The sequence below is a fragment of the Fringilla coelebs genome (assembly GCF_963513975.1).
Source record: "Fringilla coelebs genome assembly, chromosome: 4".
Taxonomy (NCBI): domain Eukaryota; kingdom Metazoa; phylum Chordata; class Aves; order Passeriformes; family Fringillidae; genus Fringilla; species Fringilla coelebs.
This window is the reverse complement of record NC_140032.1, coordinates 55,009,556-55,029,199: the sequence shown is the minus strand read 5'-3', so window position 1 is coordinate 55,029,199 and position 19,644 is coordinate 55,009,556. Positions and strand designations below refer to the sequence as shown.

The 19,644-nt window shown below is 42.1% G+C and overlaps 1 protein-coding gene across 13 annotated transcripts in view; it reads left to right on the top strand.

Moving 5' to 3' along the window:
- ADGRL3 (adhesion G protein-coupled receptor L3) overlaps positions 1–19,644 on the top strand; it is a gene marked incomplete at its 3' end in the record, with an annotated part of 313,409 nt that overhangs the window by 99,887 nt on the left and 193,878 nt on the right. For all 13 annotated transcript variants that reach the window (XM_084204550.1, XM_084204553.1, XM_084204547.1 and 10 more), the window contains one exon: positions 5,687–5,796. In XM_084204550.1, coding sequence (XP_084060676.1) covers positions 5,687–5,796 — 110 coding nt within the window. The remainder of the gene's footprint in view (positions 1–5,686; positions 5,797–19,644) is intronic.

Below are 19,644 nucleotides of genomic sequence, written 5' to 3'. Positions count from 1 at the left end.
CTCCTGGCTGACTTATTTGCTGTGACAGCCTCTTTTTTAAAGCACTCATCCAGAGAGGAGATTTTTGTGTTCCAGGGAAGGAAAAGAATGTCTTGCAGCATTGCCATGAAGGATAATGAATTAAGTCTGTCTGTTACTGTAAAACCATTAGAAAAGCATAATAGACCTTGAGGAAGAGGCTTAGATATTGATGTCTTGGCTATATTAGCGTGCCTGGGTGCACGATGGCTGCCTTGTCTTAGCAGAAAAAATAAAGCCTGTGTGAAGTAGGTGTTTCAGCTGAGGGCAGAGAGGAAGAGTGCCTTGTTTTTTTGGCAGCCAGTGCTCATGAAACACAGGTGAGTGGTTTGGTTGGTACACGTTGGCATTAAGGATCCCTTGTTGGAAGCTGCTGTAGGTGGAGGGTGGCACGAGCTACGAGCAGGGTGTGTTGGCAAAGCATGGGCTGGATGTGGCAGCTCAGGACGTGCCCTATAAATCTGAGTGTGTGGATGTGGAGTTTTCTGATCCTCTGGGTGCTTAACACCCAGTTTGGACTCTGACAGTCTGGGGATTCAGAGGAGGCAGGTGGCTTCCCCATGTAGTAGCTTCCACTGTGCCATGTTCACAGGAGCTTCTGTGTTGCCAAAATTGTTGTTTCATCTCCGAAGGGCTTGTCTCTGGAGGATGAGGAGAAGGAGGGTGTGTTGGGATGAAATCAGTGTTTGAGCCTCTAGGCTTGTTGTGGAGCTGTCCATGGATCCTCGTTGCTCTTCCCCTATGTCCCTAGCACAGCAGGTGCCTGCATTCCGTGTTTAGGCACCTGCTTTTATTGTCTGGTCCCTCCTAGGTGGGGAGTTGGAGGACTTGCTGGTGTGGCACCTGCCATGATTAATGCTGAAAGGCTTTTCTTTGGAATTGATCTTTTATTTTATGCTGCCTTTGCATTTTTCTTCTGACAAACATATTGCCCCAGACATGTCTAGTCTGATGTTGTTGACATGTCTATACTTTAAAGGTTTCTGGAAAGCCTGAAAATAAACTATCCAAACTGTTTTTATTTTTTTCCCCTTTCTTGATCTCTTGCTAAATATATTAATAATGTCAGCATTGGAAAAAAAATTAAAGATATCACAGCAGGAATAAGCAGCTGTTTACATGTAAAGTGTTTCTGTTTCATTGTCACAAGATGACCTTGTCACTTAGAAATCATAAAAATATTTCCAGGGAGAAGAAATGGAAGTTTGCTGAAGGGGAATGAAGTTTTGGTGTTGTTTTTAGTTAAAGTCTGAACAGAGAGTTGTAAGCAGAGTTGAGCCCTGCAGCTGGTCCTGAACTCAAATGTTTCCTTCAGTCCCACTGCTATAAATGCAAAACAAATGACAAATGAAATACTATTCCTGTTTTACATTAAAACTCCTGAAAGCCGTTTTCCACTGGAACTGGGAGCAGTTCCGCAAAAATAATCCATGTTTTCTGTTACAGTGTATTTGTTACACTGGATTGACACCTTGCTTCTAGATTAAATACTTTCCCACATATCCAGAGAGAAAGACAAAATGGGGGTCTTAACAAGTAGGAGTAAATACAGCTGGAAAGAATGCATAGGGACACCCCCCTTTTTTTTTTTTTCTTTCTTTCTGTGTTTTGGTGGGTTTTTGTATTTTTTTTTTTTTTAAATAATCTTGCAACTGCAACAATTTACACTTTTCCCAGTAGGGTGATTTTTCCTCTCCAAAACATAGATGTGCATAACATGAACTTATGCTTATGAGATGATGGATGCTTAAAGACTGCCAAGTACCTTGGACTGACTTTTCGGAGGGTTTGGAGTATTCTCTTTTCCTGAACATACAGGAGCAGATAAGAATTGGTGTCTCAAGTTGGGCTGAAAATGCTGATCTTGGGTTTTGCTTTGGTTTCTGGTCCCTTGGTTGGTCTTGCTGAGCTGAGTGGACACTCTTGGTTCAGGGAAAGTGTCCACAAATCCCAGCAGCAGTTATGGAGGTGGCCCAAGGCATGGAGAAGGTCTTTGAGAAGCAGTGTCTTTATTCGTGTGTCCACCTTGCACTTCAGGGCATAAGAGGGAAAGGGAACTGATGGCATAAAACAAACCAACACACACACAAAAAGATGGCTATAAATTTCTTGTCAGATTTCATAATAAACAACAACAACTAAAAACACTCGAGGGGCTACCTCAATTCTCCTGTGTCTCCAGAACATTTGCCTTTAAAATGCTGGACAAACTAGTAAAATGGAAGCTGGTTTTTTTAATAGCATAAAATGGTCTATCTGGTCCCCTAAATTCACAGAGTCCTCTCGCAATTCTCTTGTTTGCTTGGCATCAGAACATATGGAGAATGAGGAGATACCCCAAGAGGCCAAGGATTGCATGGAAAAGTTGTAGCTTGAGGGCAATGATGGGGAAAGAAAAGAGGTTTTCTTTGAAGGAAGTGATGAATCCGTGCTAGAAATAAGAGGTGCTTGTGTAAAGGCAGTAGTAAGAGATATAGATGGGTGTGAAAAAGGTGACTGTGGTTTTCTGGGGTTATGCTAAAGCCAGCAATGCAAGCTGTTCCTGCACTCTTGGAGGGAAATCCAGCGTGATGCAGAGCTACTGTATAGCTAAGGGAGGTGTTTCTGTGATTGCCCAGTAGAGGAGACAGATTCGTCCTTACCAGCTTCATACCAGCTGCTGCAGTGCTGGTTCTCATTGCAAGCTGTACCTCCAGTAGCTGGCAAAGATCTTCCTTCAAGAAAAGAGAGAAAAAATGAAAGAAAAAAGGAGGGAGGGGGAATGGAGTGGGGTGGGCTGTGGCAGACAGTACCCAGCACTAAGCCTCACAACTTGCAGGAGTTTGGAGCAAGTATTGCCAAGACCCAGGTGCCAAGAAATCCCAGGATTCCATGTAAAATCCTGTGATTTACAAGGAAGAGCTCATGGCCTGGTTTGCTGGAAATGGAGTATAGCATGAATACATTATGGTCTTTCTCCCTGTCAGTTTCAAGGCTACAGATTCATCATCTTTTACACATCTCCTTTCCTGTGTCACTTTTTGCATGTCACTTAGTGTCACCTGGGCCTTTAATCTGTCTGGAAAGAAATATGACAAAGCTGAAGGGACCAAGAAGCTGTTGTAAAAGGGATAAAATGCATGAGCAAAAGCAGAGCAACCAGAGCTTTAATGATGAGTGGTTTTTACCTCTTTCTCCCCTTAAAATTTCCATAGCCTGATATCTGACAGTAATAGTTCATTGAAGAGGCATTAGATTTTTTCCTGGTTTTTTTTTTTAGTGTAAATGCCATCATCCCTTAAGTGTACTGGAATGAGAAACCTGTGTGTTTCACCCTGGGATGATAAAAGGAAGCTCAAAATGCCAAGTACCAGATTCAGTTTTGCTGCCCATAGGAAAGGAGCGTGAAAAAGAGAGGAGGTTGAGTTCTTCCGGCTTTTCACTTTGGGGTGTTTTGGGGTTTTTTTGATTGTTTTGGTTTTTTGTTTCTGTTTTTTGTTTTGTTTGTTTTTAATATGAACCCCTTTTTAATTAATTTTGTGAGGTTCTGACACCACGTAGTATTTTTGATTTTATTTGAAAGTTTTTCATTTGGTTTTCTGTATTTCCTCCCAAGGCAGCACTGATAATTTGATCTCACCTTCTTTGAAAGTTCATGTGCTTGGCAGGCTTTGCCTTCCCCCATTCCAGGAAAGTGTAGGGGGGCTTCAGGATGTCCTAGAGTTGGGGGGAAAAGCTTTTGCATTTCTGTGCATCCTGCATTCCCTATTCAAACCCTTGTATCATGAAGCTTTTAGTCTCTTTGGTGGTACTGCAGAAGGTAGCATGCGTTTGAGGGGGTTAAAACTGTGCTGTTCACAGACAGCTTTCCAGGTTGTCTTTTCACTTCTGTTTTATGTATCCAAGTTCCTGCATTAAAAAGAAAGGACCTCAAGGAAATGCTTGACCATTCAAGCAAATGCTTCCTTGCAAACAGAAAGAAAACACAAATGAGCCCTAAATGTGTTTGCTCCTTCCCCCACCTCCAATTCCTCCTAGTTCTGGATCTTTACTCGTGATTTTGAAAGGTATCTTTGATCCATTGCTGTTATTCTGTGTAATGTGGCCAGTGGTGTCCCTTCAGCCAGGAAGACTATTGATCAGACCAGTGAAATTGCTTTTTGAAAGGCACATTGAGCCCGGTAAAGGATTTTTGTTGAAAGTGAAATTTTGGATGATGTTCAAAGCCTCTCCTGGAAAACTGCCCACTTGTATGGTCCGAGCTACCTGTGATATCCCAGCATGGGTGAGGACAGTTAACTTTTTTGTTAAGAAAATTATTTTTTCTGTCTATGTAACAAAGCTTGCCACTTGCTGTGATAGCTGTTGTCTTTCAGCTAGAAAACACGAGAATGTCCCAGCCCTCTGGATTATCTGGTATCCAGCAAAACAGCCTGATGAGCAAGCATATCTGCTCTTATTATTCTTTCCATAAAATTAAAGAAATTATGGAGCTTAAGGCAGTCACTAATGAATCAATTCTAATTTACAGGCTCAAATAAAATCCGCATTAAGGCTGACAGACTGTAGCTTCAGGTAAACACAAAGCATTTCCACTGCAGACCTAAATGAATTCTGTGCTGGATGTTACAGCTTCTGCCAGAAGAGCAGGAGGGTCAGGGGTCCCATTTCATGACAGAGGAGGCACAATCCTAAAGAATATAAATGCAGTGGTCTAGCCCTTAGGAGGTCTCTTTCTGGCATGCAAAAGCAGAAAAATGAAAGACTAATAATATTTCTTTCTCTCTTTTTTTTTTATTTAAAAAAAGAAGCAGATTATTTTTCTCTATAGAATCACTGTTTGCTAAATATTTTTGCATCACCAATTGTTTATTAGAGTTGTTTGTCCCATGAAATCAGAGGCAAATGTGGGTTTCTACACATGCACAAGTCAGTCACTCATGGACCTGTATATGCCTCAGAAGAGCATCTTGCAGAACCCAACCTCTGTGTGTGTGCTCTTAAGCTGAAAGATGCTCACTGCAGCAGGAAGGGTCACTTCCTTCTGTCTTCTTCATGGAGATCAAGCTTTTTGGAAAAAGTAACTCCTTTGAGGAGGTGCATCCATGCTGGGCAGAGTGATGGAATAAAGCTGAGCCATTTGTGCCTAATGCAAGGGTGTTGTCTTGTGAATGATCAGACTGGGAAGTTTCTCTAACAGGCCTTGTACGAAAACATTATTTTGGTTTTTAGACAGCTTATTTGATGATATTTTTTTTCTCCCACTCAAGTGTTGTTGTTTCTAGTCTTTGCTTCGGCTTAAGCAGTATTACACAAGATAACTGGTTTTGTGGGAACACTTTGTAAAAATGTTGCAAAGCATATTGTTATGTCTGCTATAAAACACGCAATGATTATTTTCACTGCCGTTGCTGGTTTACTCCTTGCATTTTATTTGTGAGGATGCTGGTATTAAAGAAAGACCTCCTGGATGGGAAGGGTTGTGCCACCGTGTCTCTTCTCTTTTGGTAATAAGCTGATGAAAATGTTGGTGCTTGCCATCAGCCTCTGTGTGCTCACTGCTGAGCTTCCCCAGGTGATGCTGAAGTCCTGGCTCCTGCATGTTTTTGTCACTTCAGGGGCCACTCAGCTTCTTGAGCTGTCCTTCTGTCTGGTCTGCTTTCTGACTCTCATCTCTGTTGCTTTCCAGATGCAGTAATCGGACCCAGTGTGCGGTTGTTGCCGGCCCTGATGTGTTTCCAGACCCGTGCCCCGGGACGTACAAGTACCTGGAAGTGCAGTATGAGTGTGTCCCTTACAGTATGTATCCTGATATATTTGCACTTGTTATTTCAGTAGAGATTTATTGTGGAGATTGGGACAGCCTTGAGCTTGTCTCTTGTTGCTCAAGGGCGAGTAAAGCAGCCCGTGTGCATCATATGAGACTGAGGTGATAAGATATGAAAAATGGTTCTCTGTGTCAGGTTTGTGCTTAGGTTAAAAATACCCTAATAATGTCTCCTGTGTTGTACAGCATAACAGTGACATATTATCTTTTGGAAAACACTTGGGAAACCCCATTAGAGAAAGCAGACCAGAGGAGTGGAGCACTACTGCTGGCTTACAGCTTCTCTTTTCAGAGGTTTATGCTTGTAATCGTACAGTAGTGTGCTTCAACTGACCTATGTCCATGTAATTGGTGGCATTTGATAAGTGCCTTAAATACAGTATTGTATCACCAAGGAGGTAGGTAGCTATTGTTTTGGGTAATTTGATGTTTCATGGTACAAAAATACTAATTTATAAGCTTACAAAGTTACAAAGGCAAATTACGGGCAAGCCATTTAGACTGAATTTTTGAGGGTAGAAAGCCAGTCACCTAAAATGACAGCAATATGTGCCAAGTGGGAAATTCAGAGCCACAAACCATTGTGTACCTCAGAATTTGCTTTCTGTGGAAACCAAATTTGTTACATGCAGTTAAGGCTCTACTGCCAAAAGGGGCATACCTGAAAAAGGAAATAGCAATGATAATACGAGAAGTGCACTTTTTATTAGCAGTTGTAGAGAGCTGAGTGGTGAATAACAGCACCATTTCCAGGTTTTCTGTTTGAACAGGCCAAAGCTTATTGCAGCACACCTCTCAAAATAATAAAGCAGGTATGGGAATGTATGCTTTCAGCCCACAGTGTTGTATTGAGAGAGCAGCAGGAGGCATCAATCTGCTGAAAGCCAGAGTTTGGCTCGAGGACTAAGACCATCTTTGTTGCCTCAAGCATGGGCTGCAGAAGAGCAGACGTGGCTGAGCAATGACAGGCACCCTGTCCAGAGGGGAAACCAGAGCTTACAGACCCTGGGGTGGTCCCCATCCCCCAGGCAGGAGGTGGCCACCTGCCTGCTGCCACAGCCTGGAAAGACTTGTGTGGTCTTTGGTTTCTGTGAAACTCCAAGACCACCTCTCTGAGTGAAGGGGACCTCTCTGTTGTGGGACTCAGATACTCTGCTGGCAGCAGTCTCAGTGTGTCCATATTTGATTTTTCTAAACAAAACTGTGAAGCTTCTAAATGCAGTGATGGAATACTTTTTATGGGGTGAGCTATTAAACTCATGGAAAGATTGACATCAGGGCTTAGGATCTACCCTATGAAGCAGAATATGCTCCAAATTATAGTTTAGAGTTATTCCACTCTAAATGAGGCTTTTCATTTCAGAAGCAACACTGTGCATGGAAAGGGTTAGGGAAGATTGGTTTCAACTTATCACAGCAGGTTGTATTTCCCTGTGATTTATGATTTGCATGAGGGTATGCTATTCCCTCCAGAGACTGGGCTGGTAAAGCAGTAGTCATTACCTGGTACCCTTCCACAGCCTTTGTTGCAGATAAAACAAAGAGGAATAGGGGTGCCTTGTGAGAAAGGCAATATGTCAGTATTACACCCCAAAGTATTAATTGGCCCTGTGTACAAGAAGTAGAATAACTCTTGTGAGAGGTTGCTCAGTAATAAATGTGCAGTAGGGATTGAGTATTTTTTAATGATCTGAATGCAGGGAGGAGGAGAATGACAACTGACATGCTGCTTTTGCAATTAAGGTAGGAGCTTTGATTGCTGCTTCCTCCATTTCTTTATGAATCAAATATAGGGCCTCTGCCAGTAGAGTTAGGGGGGGAAGACAAAGGCCCAGGCACATGATGAAATAGGGTCCAGTATTCTGAGGTTGTTGTGTGTTACCTCGGAAATTTTGGGTCAAATCTTCCTGTGTTGTTATTCAGTGTAGCACCAGTGAACTAGGGTGTGTTTAGGCAAACTGTGTCCCTTCATGTGCTGACATGGAGTGGGAGACCTAGAGCTCCATGTTATTCTTCTCCTGCCTCAGTCTCTGCCTGGCTTTGTTGCTGCCTCTATTTCTTCCCTCAGAATGGTCAGATTCACTTTGTAGATGGATGTTCCCCACCTGGGCCCCCCGAGTGTCCCATAAGTGAAAGCCATCCACTTGATGGGAAAGGTGTCAGATCTGGGCAAGTAGGTCAGCAAAGGCATGTCTGGACCAAAGCCACGCCTGGTGAATGAAATCTGTTCCTTCTTTTCTGCCCTGTTCTTGTCAGAGGTCAGTTCTTGTCACTGAGCCCGCATGCCTCAGCCCCCGTGCAGCCAGCCTTTGGGGAGTGGTGGGCTCTGCCATATGGCCATCTGCTAGAGGAGCACCTCAGTTGCATAATAAAGGAATTAATATTTCAGCAGGCAGTTCAGCCTGTGTGCAATTCCAGCTTGCCTTTGTCTGGTTGGATGGGTTACTCCTCACAGTTTCAAATTATTCTTTATATGGACAGAGATTGGGTTTACCCAAGTGTTGGCTGAGCAGCAGAAGGGAGGGTGTGCATCTCAAGAGGAGAGGTTTTGAGAGTCATCTTTAACAGATGTTGTTAGGACTGACCTTAGGCACTTGTGCTCAGTGTAGTGCTAGTGTATATGCTCCCCCAAAGAAGAATATGGAAGATGCAAAACTCCATTCATTAGTCTGTTTATCTTGAGATTTTATTATTTATTTATTAGTTCTTCCACCACTAGCTGATACAGTTTTCTAGAGGAAATCCCCTTTCATCTCAGATGGGGAAAATCCAAGCGTCCTCTATGAGTGTAGCTTATATATTGTAAAATCTCCTTTTCATTACCCCACACACTGCATTCCTGTGTGTTCACTATACTCCTGACAAGGAGAGTTTTATGAGGCTGCAGTTTCTCTCACCGTGTGGACAAGATGAGAAATGATTATGCAGATAGGCTAGTCCTCTCCTCATATTCCTCTTCCTGTAGTTGCTTTTTCAGGTAGCAGCAGCCTTCTACTAGAATGGACAGTCATTCCAGGACACCTGGGCTTCTTAGGTTGCCCTCTGACAGTGAAAAGTAGGTGATATCAGCAGGTAAAAAGATAGCAGACCTAATTTGTTAGGCTTCAGTGGCATCAGTTGTCCTATTTTTCTGGTATCAGAAAAAATCATCCAAATAATTTTGTCTTTCTCAAAGCAGGCCTTAGCATGTGGCATGTATTTCTCTTTACACTTGCTTTAGGTACGTACTCCCCCTTTTCTTCTGAAATACTTCATTTACTAATCCAGTTTTCTTACATTGAATTTGCTTTTAATAGTTACTGACCAAGAGAGATTTTCCATGGTTTTCAACTGAATATGTACTACTGCAGAGCTGCAGTCTGCCACTGCCAGAGCTGTGGACATGTTTCATTGTGGAGAGGTGACTGAGCTGTTTTGTGCTGTGTGTGAGTATGAGGAACCTGACATGGTGAGGGTCCCCTTGATCCAGTACTCCGTTGTTTCCTGCTGCGTTCCTTCCCTCTGCTCTTGTCCCTTTGCAGAGCAGAGTTAAATGGGTAATGGGAACAGCAGTGGTGGAGGTGGTTCTGTAAAGCTGGGTCAACACTCTCATTGCAGAAACACTTCACTAGCATCTTCTGGTGCTTGTACAATCCTGTTGTCATGGTGCCAGTACATCTAGGAGTAAAATTTTTCTTATTTCACCTTTGTAATGTGCTAAAGGCCTTCCTGTTTTACTCATGAACCGGCACAGAAAGCAGACAAGTGGTTTATCCAAAGCTGTACATGAGACCAGTGGCCAGCAAGAGAGCCCAGTTTTGCAGGAGCAGTGATGTAGGGAGAGCTGCCGAGCTAGTTGTCACTCCAATCAGACACATTTTCTATCAATAACATGAGAAACTCACCCTTTGGTTTTGCTAATGCTGCCTCTGTAAGTATGGGACACTTCACAGCTCAAGCCATCCATGTTCTAGTAGATCTGGAGGTATTTTGGAGAAGGAGGAATAGAGTGAACGACCCAGTTGAGGCTCCCTTTTCTCTGTCAAGCACATGTGCTCTGTAGGACGTGGCAGTGGCACTGCCCTTCACGGGTGGCACTCCAGATCAGAAGAGGGGGATATTCCAGCATGGGAGCAGCTACTGCCCACTGGCTTAGACTGAAATTTAGGGGGTGTCTGCATTTACTTTTTATTTGGGTTTTGAAAATGGTATGAGTTGAAAGCACCAGAGGTGTTTTGGAATGCTTTCCTCTGTTCGTTTCCCTGTAGAGACAACCATGCAGGCTCCCAAGGATCCAGCACAGCGTTGAAAAGGGGATTTAGGTGTATCTGAGTCAGATTTACCTTCAGTTTCTCCTGAGCTCCCAGTTCCTTTAGGCTCTGGGTTTTGGAGGTCACAGAATAACTTGTGCACTGTTGTCCTTCAGAAGCAGTCTGCTTTTTTAACAGGGAATTGGAAAATTTAAGCTATAGGATAGGGCAAAATGCCAAAAGGGTGGTGACTCAGTGAGGACAAGCCCATTGCTGCATTGATGGAAAGGATGGCAGCAGCAGGAGGGTGCCTCAGGCATGGCATATCCCACTGTGATGATAACCTGCCTCACACCCAGGCCACCAGACTTCCATCAGCTTTTAATATTGGGGAGATCTGTTCAAAGGGATGTTTCTTGCAAGGGAAAAATGCTCATGGCTTCCAGGGAAGGATGAATTGTTCTTTCTTTCCATTCTGTTTCTTTCTGTGTGGGCTAATGTGAAGGCACCACAAATCTCTGGTGCTTACAGAGAATTTCCTTCTTCTTTAATACTAACAAGAGGAAGGAAAAAAAAAAAAAAGCCCAGCACATGAGCATATTTCATCCTTTCTTTTCTTAGGACTTTTTTCTTTTTAAACATGGAACCTGAAATCACATTTCCCAGTTGCTGTAGTGATGGAAGAAAAGGTCATAGCCTTGCTAGAAATATTCCTTTTATTGCTGATAGAAGAGGAGATGGGCTCACGTATCAATAAAAGTGAGGGATGGTAAGTGTGATGTGGGAACAGAATTCAATAAAGTTTTATTGTATCACAAGTGGACTGAAGTGCATTTAAAAACATTAAATGAAGGCGCACAATATCTGCTCTGCTGGACCTTAGGGCCACTGAATAGACAGATAATTGAATAATGACATTTTTAAGAGAATACAAGCACTAGAAAGCAAACCGATATTTTCATTGCTCTAAGATTGTTGGTAGAAAGGGAGAGAGAAGAGGGAAGATGGGACAAAATTGCAATCTGAAAACAGTTTAATGAGACCACTTTTCCCAAGAATATAGTTCTTAATTATTTCTGGAGTGTTGTAAGGCCATTATGTGGCCTCTAGGCTTTCCCTCTGTGTTTTCTTGCTGCCTTCTCCATCGGTAGAGAAGCGGTGTTTGCCCACTGAGAGCAGTGCTGTGTTTTGTTAAACAAATGGACTTGCAGCTCCTCTGTTTTCTTTTGCCCTGGGTTTTTATGTTTGCTTTGTTCTTGTTTTCTCCCAAGAGAATTTGGTCCCTCAAGGCCCAGCAGGGAAAATGGCAAATGTTCCCGAGGGATTAAGCCTGAATGTTGGCATTTTGGCCAGTAACGACTGAATTCCCTCCTGAAGCCAGGCCTCTTTTGTTTTATTTGTTAAATATATTATTTCTGGGCATGAGTTGGGAAGAATAAGTAAAACCAAAGAAAAAACAAACAAGAAAACCCCCAAACCAAAAACCCAACAGCAGACATAACTATCCATTATGATTATTTCTGAGCAGAGAATCTTTGTCTCCTGCTGACAAATTGCCTTTCTTCCAGTGCTTGCAATTTCCTGGCATTGCAGTCAAAAAAGTCTATTTTTTTTTTTTTACTCACTGAAATTCCCAGCTTTGCTTGCTAGCTTGTTTATTTTATTTTATTTATTTTTTTAATCCATAGAGGCAGAAATAAAGAATATGTTGCTTCTCTTATCAGTCTTCTTTTACTGTGTGTTTGTGGGGAGAGTGCCCCTACACAGCAGCCCATTGGAAAGCACTCTTATTTAAAGTAACCTGATGTTAGGGGCCTTTGCAAACATGCAGGCTGACCTATCTGAATAGCTGCATGCATAATGTTCAAGAAGGGAAGGAAAGCTAAGAGCTAGGGAAATAAAGGTATTTGAAAACTCAAAGTAGCCTGATACAAAGGGAAATGATCATTTCTGTAAGGCGCACTGAAATTAATGGCAGCATGGTTAATTTTTGAATATGAGATAAGTTTGGCTTAAAATGAGGAAGTTAGGTGGTTTCCTGTGTGTCTGTAATGCATACTGGTTTGAAGGTCTGCTGTCAGCAGGAACATAATGGATTTTCTTGGGGGAGAAGTTAGATACATGTTAGGCAATTTCCACAGTAGGAAGGCCATCACTACCTGGTGCATCTCTGAGTTCCAGCGTGCTTCTATGAAAAGCCAGCTGCTGCTGGCTCCTGTCATCTCTGTCCTTTCCTCTAGGTAGAGGGACACTTCTTCATGTCTTCCACCCATGCCAGCATGAGCCTTTGTGTGAAAGTAATTTTTTTTTTTTTTTCTCTTGCTCTTCCAGAGTGTTTAGCTGATTACCTGCTGAACCAGCTTGCTGTTCCCCAGTCCCAGGCTTAAGGTGTTGAAATGCCTCCATGCACTGATGCATTCTGTCTTTAAAACATGCATTGGTTCTGGAAATCTCCATGTACAACTGGTTTTGCTCCCATATGTCTTGGAGTTGCACAAGCTCTCTTTATCAGAAAAGTCACCACAGTGCTGTGCTCAGTTCCTTTAGGTCTGAGATGCTGCAGTGGATGAGAGCTGGAGTGTGGTACAGCCTGGGCAACCTGTGAACGTCTCAGATGACCATGGGATGCTTGATTGCACATTTGTTGATATTTTTATTATATTTTGAAGCTTGTACAGCTGGGAGAAATTGTTTTGGTCCTTTTTTTTAAAGAATATAAAAAGGTTTCTGTGGTAGAGCACAAGAGGCAAAATTCATATCTCTCCCCACCATCACCTCACTCTCAGAAAATTTGCAGTGTGGAGACACAGACTTTAAATAAGTCAAAGAATTTAGTGTAGGTCTGTTATGTGTTTCTCACATAGGCTGTTTTTCTTGATATAGAGCCCTGTCAGTTCTCCTGAGGGCCTCTATAATTGGTTTATTATGGAAGTTGAAGGTGGAAAACTGCGATGCGTAGTGTAAGTTATTTTATGAAGATTATGAATGTAAGGGGGTAATTTAATTCCTTGTATGACTTTTATGCACTATTTGTTCCCTTCCAATACTGACCCATAGCAGCTGAATTTTTAGTGAAAAAGTGTATGGGTATGGGTTTGATTCTATTCAGTTAAACTAAAAGGTGCTTAAAATCTTTCAATCTGTTGCCCAACTGCATTTCTCCTTTGAGTCTGAATCAGAGGTCATTCAGTTGCAGGGAAACTTTCTTTCAGTGTCAGCAAACTTTGGGTCAGGTTCCTGATAACCTGAGGCTGTCTGAATTTGTTAGCTTTTTTTCAAGAAACTCATCTTTGTCACAGCCATTTCTAGCATAGTAAATAACTGATATTGTCTCAGCCAAAAAGGAATTGTAGCCAATACTGCATAGAAAGAAGAATGAAAATATGGGATATTCTTCAATGAAGTAATAGGCTGCAGTCCTCCCACCTTCTCAGCTGATGGTTCCATATCTAAATAGTGAGACATCTTTGTACTATCTGAAATAGATTTGTGCTACCTCAATAAGGATGCTGACAGAACATAGCAGCCTGACCCCTCCAAACCCTTTTTTGGAGCGCCAGTGGGAAGAACCCCACTGGCTTTAGGTCATCTATACCAAGCAGTGTTTTTCAACTCTTTCTGACATGGCACTTGTAGATATTTGCCATCAATTTGCTGCCTGAGCATGAACCCACACTTCCCAATTGTCTCTGAACAATTCTGTCATCATTTAGGGAAATAACATATTTCTTTCCATTTTTAATAACCTATTGCCTTAATTGTGCTGTTATGCCAAGCACCCTCTGGAGATATTGATATGGATTTCATATGTTTTATAACGGATCTTCATGGAAGTAATATTTATTTTTCCAGTTTTATTCCTATTTTCCTTTAATTTCTCTTACAAGAAGTATTGCAAAGGTTTCTTTCATTGGTGCAAGCAGTGTAAGGAGATTAAACCCATCCTTGCCAGGTGCTATTATAAATCCACAAAAGAAATGAAATACATTTATTGGGTTTTATTCTGGCCAATAGGGAGAACAGAATATGTGTATCCAGTGGCTAAGTTGAGGATTGAAGTTCATTTCTTCTAGCACAGGAGGGAGGAGGAGGGAGGGGGGAAATTTGAGTATATTAAGGCAAATCCCTTTAGTGTGTGAAAGACGAAAACGCATCTTTCCAGATCTAAAAATACAACTTTGTTGAGTTTCTTTATATTAAAAGAGCTCCCAGGAAGAGAGCCAAATACATCTGAATGTATTACTTCTTTCCCTCATTTCCTCCACTTTTCTTCCTAACAACATTTCCAGTCAACTTTTAACAAAATCGGCCTGCATGAAACCAGCGGTTCTGTGCACCTCAACTCTGGCAAAGGAGACAAACATGGACTGCATAGTATTTGATTTTTGTTAGCTTCTGTTTCCAAGAGGAGTAAAACGGGAGGAATTGTGGAAGAATAAGGCAAAAGGGCCTTCCTCAGGGAATCCTTTTGAAAAACAAAACACCAAACAAAACCCTGCAACTTATTTCCAGAGGTTTCTTATCTTAAAATAGTCATAGCATATCATTTACCTGGGCTGATTGCCAGACTATGCAGAAATGTTCTAAAGGGCTTTTTGAGGTGTGTCTTTTTCTTTTCTTTTTTTTTTTTTTCTTTTTGTTTGGTGGGGGTGGAGTGAGGGGGTGGGGAGTGGAACGATGACCAATTCAGATTAAAAAAGATTTATTCCAATTGATTTCACAGATGAATGTATTGCTGAGGGTCTAAACTAATCTCCTCCTCCAAAGTCCTTTTTCACTCCATGGGTAACTTAAAAATGTCTAATGTAGTTTTAAAAAATGCCTTAATCTCATTTATCTTTAATTTCTCTGTTCCGCTCTACAAGCCCACATAAAAAGATTTACAGTGGGTATTTATCCCTTCCAATATCAAAAGTAAATTCCCTTCCAGATCTCAATTTTCACTGATAATCCTCAGAGATGTATAATTTTAATTTACCTTGCAGATGACGTCTACCTGGTTTCTCTCTCTGCTTTTATGAAGGTATTATTCAGCTGCACCTCATTAACTCTGGTTTGTTTTTTTGGTTTTTTGGGTTTTTTTCTCTTCTCTCTTGTGTGTCTTGAACAGTGTCTGTGAGTGGAACTATTGTCTTGTCCTTTGCTGGAGTGCACATGCTGGTGCAGCTGGAGCTGGCATGTCACCATGTAATCCAGCTGAGTCTTTTCTTTTTATCCCAGGAGAGGCAGCGTCGGGGCCTTGTCCTTTTTATTTCTTTAAAAATTAATAATCTCACATTTTTCCATTTCATCCCTTACAATGGCTTGCAGGACCACACAGATGCACCCTCACGCACCTGAAAGCTTCCAAAACCTCAGATGTTCAGATCTGCAAAATAATGGTTCTACTAAACAGAACAGGAACTATTGTGCTCTTGGGATTTTGAAAATGAGTCTGTTATATTTAGGTGCCCTAATGAAAGCTGAGCTTCCCTGGAAATCTACCTTTAATGTCTGTATAGGAAACACTCTGGCATCATTCCACCTATGTTACTATTTAAAGCAGCAAATTGTGCATTTAAGTGCTATTCTGAATGCAGCCCTAAAAGATGGTTCCACGTTTCTGCAGCAAAACTGAAGGGGTGGAAGGAATGTAAAGTCCATGGAGCAAATGCAGACTTTAGCTTGAATATTTGAATTTGAGAAGAAAAATCAGGAAACAATATATAGATGGTGTTGGAGATATTTTTTTATTAGTCAGACGTGGCTCAAAACATTGAAATTGTAGGATAAATGAGTTTCATAGTCTAGCCTCTTGTGGGAGGGAAGAATGGAGTGGCTAGTGACTCTCTTTGGTATGAAATTACACTCTATCACTGTCCTGGTGGTCTTTTCCTTATCACAGGCTGAAATTAGTCCTGCTTCGATATAATCACATTTGTATCCTGCTGCTGCTTGGGTATTTACACTCAGGTCTGGCAGTGCCTGAAACAGCACAGACTTTGTCTGTAGCCAGTATGGAGCTGAAGGTGTGGAGGCAGCAGCTAGTAGAATGCAGCAGAGAAAAGATGCTCCTATCCCTCAGGCACCCCTGAGCCAGCTCTGGTGCCGACCATGGCTGATGAGATGCAGAGGCACAAGCTGCAGAGCAGGGATAAATTTGCCACGTGGGTGTTTTGTACAAGGCAGAGTTGTACCCCTGGTTTCACTCGGCCTTTCCCGTTGGCACCACTGGGACACTCCCAGCCAGGCACTGCTTAAAGGTTTGATGGATGTCAGCTTGTGTGCTTGCATCTTATATACGGTGTATGCAACTAACAGAAGCCTAATTTGGGGGGTCCTTTATGTGCTCAGGCTGGGGTTTCAGAGGAGAAACAAACAGGCCTTTGTCCATTTAAAGACTTACTCAGAAGAGTGAGCATGTGCCATGTACGTTTCCAATGAAGTCAATAATTAAATATGTTCCAGATGACTCTGGTGGGGGAGGATATTAGTAATTACCAGAAAGTGACAAATCTACATTCTGTGGCTGGTGCTTTGAAAACAAAAAGTCTGTGTTTCTAATAGAATCCATTAAAAATATGACCTGATTCAATTGTCATGTTTAAGTTAAAATAATGTCTTAAGTTTTGGACAGTATTTTCTGATTTTTTTTTTTTTTTGAACAGTCTCAATAGAGGTATAGTAGTTGTCTTTCAGCACATGCCTTTGATGAGAGCCCACGGAAACACTTGGGAGTTTTCTTGTTGAGTTGGAGGGAATTTGGATGCAGAGAGTGAAACTGGACAGTATTTAAATCAGTGCAGCCTTGCCTATTAAACAGCTTGAGTCTGAGCCTTCACATTTGGGAGAAATTTGTGGTGCAGTGATGATAATATGGAGAGATTTCCAGAGGAAAAGAAAAGCATTTCTTTCTCAAAGAGGACTGGCCCATTCTGCCATCTTGTCTCAGAAATGAAATTAAGTGGCTAACAAAGTCTCAAACCAGTTCTAGAGTATACAAAAACAATCATTCACATTTTTCCTTGGTAAAAGGAAGGTCACAGAGCTGTAGCTTGGGCATGCAGGGAGAAGACAGGAAAGGCCAAATCTCAATCAGAGTTGAAACTAGCCTGTGTTGTGGCACATAACACAGCATTTTAAATAACAAGCTTTTTAAAAAATACTTTAATAGCAAGAGAAGGTCTAAAGAAAACACTGAGAGTGATACTTGTTTAAGGTTATCACCCCTCTAATAGAGATAAAGAAAAAGTGGAGGCATCCAATATTACTTGGTTTTTGTTCCCTAATTCTTTAATAATCCTGGTAGGCCTTGGGCTGCCTGTTCCTTTCAGGTGGAGGACCCATAAGTGTGTGGGAGCAGTGACTTTCCTTTTGTGAAACTGTAAGGGACCAGCTGCATCAGCCAAACGTTGACCAGTGTACGGTCCCTGGTGGAAATCATCCCAGAGTGCTGATGGAACTAGCAGATGTTATGGCCAGACCCCTCTTGATCATTTACCAAGTATCTTGGGAGTCTGGGGAGGTCCCTGCTGACTAGAAGGAAGCCAGTGTTATTCCAATTTATAAGAAGGACTGTTAGTCTAACCCCTGGAAAGTTATGAAGTAGGTCATAGTGGGGTACTATTGACAGGCATTTAAAGAATAGTCTAGTTGCCAGGCACAGTCAGCCTGGGTTCACATAGGCAGATCCCTGTTAAAATAATTCTGTATTCTTCTATGACAAGGTCATTTGCCTAGTGGATCAAAGATCTGGATATAGGATGGGAATGCACTATTAGCAAGTTTGCTGATGATCCCAGACTGGGAGTTGCTTTCAACTCTCTTGAGCGATGAGAGGCATTGCAGAGGGAGTACAGATAGATTGGAGCATCAGGCAATGATTAATGGGACAAAATTTTACAAGAACAATTGCTGGATTCTTTGCCTGGTGTAGGGGAGTGGCAGCTCTGCAGAAGGGGATCTGGGGATGAGGGCTGACAGCAGCTCAGTGAGAGCCAGCAGAGTGCCCTGGCAGCCCAGACGACAATCCCCATGCTGGGGTGCATCAAACACAGCATTACCAGCTGAACAAAAAAGGTGATTATTCTGCTGTACTAAGCATTGATGCAGCCTCCACCTTGAGTCCTGTGTGCAGTTCTGGACCCCACAATATAAAAAGGATGTTTAAGTGCTCTAATGCATCCAAAGGAGGGCAACAAAGCCAGTGAAAGGGATGGAAGACTGCTCCTGTGAGGAGCCACTGAGAACTTTGGATTTGTCAAGTTTGGAGAAAAAGGGTTCAAGTTGCTTTCTACAGATTCCTGAGGAAAGGAAGCGTTAGAGAGAGGTGCTGAGCTGTGCTTCCTGGGATCTGCTGATAGGACACATTGGAATGGTTCAAACTGTGCCTGAGGAAGCTCAGTCTTGGCGTTAGGAAGCGCTTCTTTACTGAGGGGGTCCAGCACAGGAGGAGGCTTCCTGGAGGGGTGCTTGATACACCAAGGCTGTCAATGTTTAGGAAGCATTTGGTCAATGCCCTTAAAAGTATGCTTTGGTTTTTAGTCAGCCCGGAAGCAGTTGAACAGTTGGACTCTAGATGGCTGTTCCAACTGAAGATAAACCACTCTTGCCATGGGAAGATGCTGGTGCTTCCCAGTGAAATGATAAATGGGGTTTCCAGTGCCTGGAGACAGTTGGACATTGTTGGTGTTATTTGTGGTAAGAAAGCTCAAACAAATTGCTTTGCAACACTTTTTCATCTAAACATCTACACTCATGTAGAAATGGGTTTTTGCAGTCAAACACAGCCCAAATCTTATCAATTATGAATGGCTGCAACAGATGGTATATATTATTGTTTATAAGAATAAGTGATACGTTTCAAACAAGAAACACATGCTGCTCAGCAGCTTTAGCTGCCACTTCTGAGATGGGAACCAAATCCCTGACCTTGTCTTCCCCTCCGCTTGTTGGATAACATCCTATTTTAATAACCAAAAAATAAAGACCGTGAAATATTGCACGATGGAAAACTGTGTGCAAACCCCAGTTCTGGTGTAAGAGGATCCTACTCTTTCTCAGCTTGCTGGGAGCTGCACCTGTCTGGGCACGGGTGGAATTTGTGTTTGCAGCACAACTATCGATCATCCTTTGCCAAGGGTCCTTGGGACAGGGAATTTCTGCCAAACTTCTTGCTTGGAGTTTCAAGAAGTTTGTGCAATGTTGCTGCAAAGAACTGATTGTAGTCTGAGATCAAGGTATGTCATGATGATGTTTATGAGTGCTTTGTCAGATACCTGGCTTTGCAGAAAATACTGGGTATTCCTTCAGTTTTTCTTTTAATCTCCATTTGTTGCATTGCCTTATTTTAAAAACTGAAATAATTGCTCTAAATGCAGCAGGTGAAAGGCTTTTGGGGCTAAAAGCCTGGCTCTTGAAGAGCAATCCAGATGAACTGTAGCAGTCCTCCAAAATTGGACCAAAAGTCTTGGAAACTATATTCCCTTAAGCTTGTGCCTATTTTTGCTCTAGATATAAAATTCTATGTACAGGCCTTATCTGGAAACAAATAAACTCTGTAAGCATCTGCAGGATTGGTGCCTAATTTGGTGGAGAAAAGTCCATTTAAAA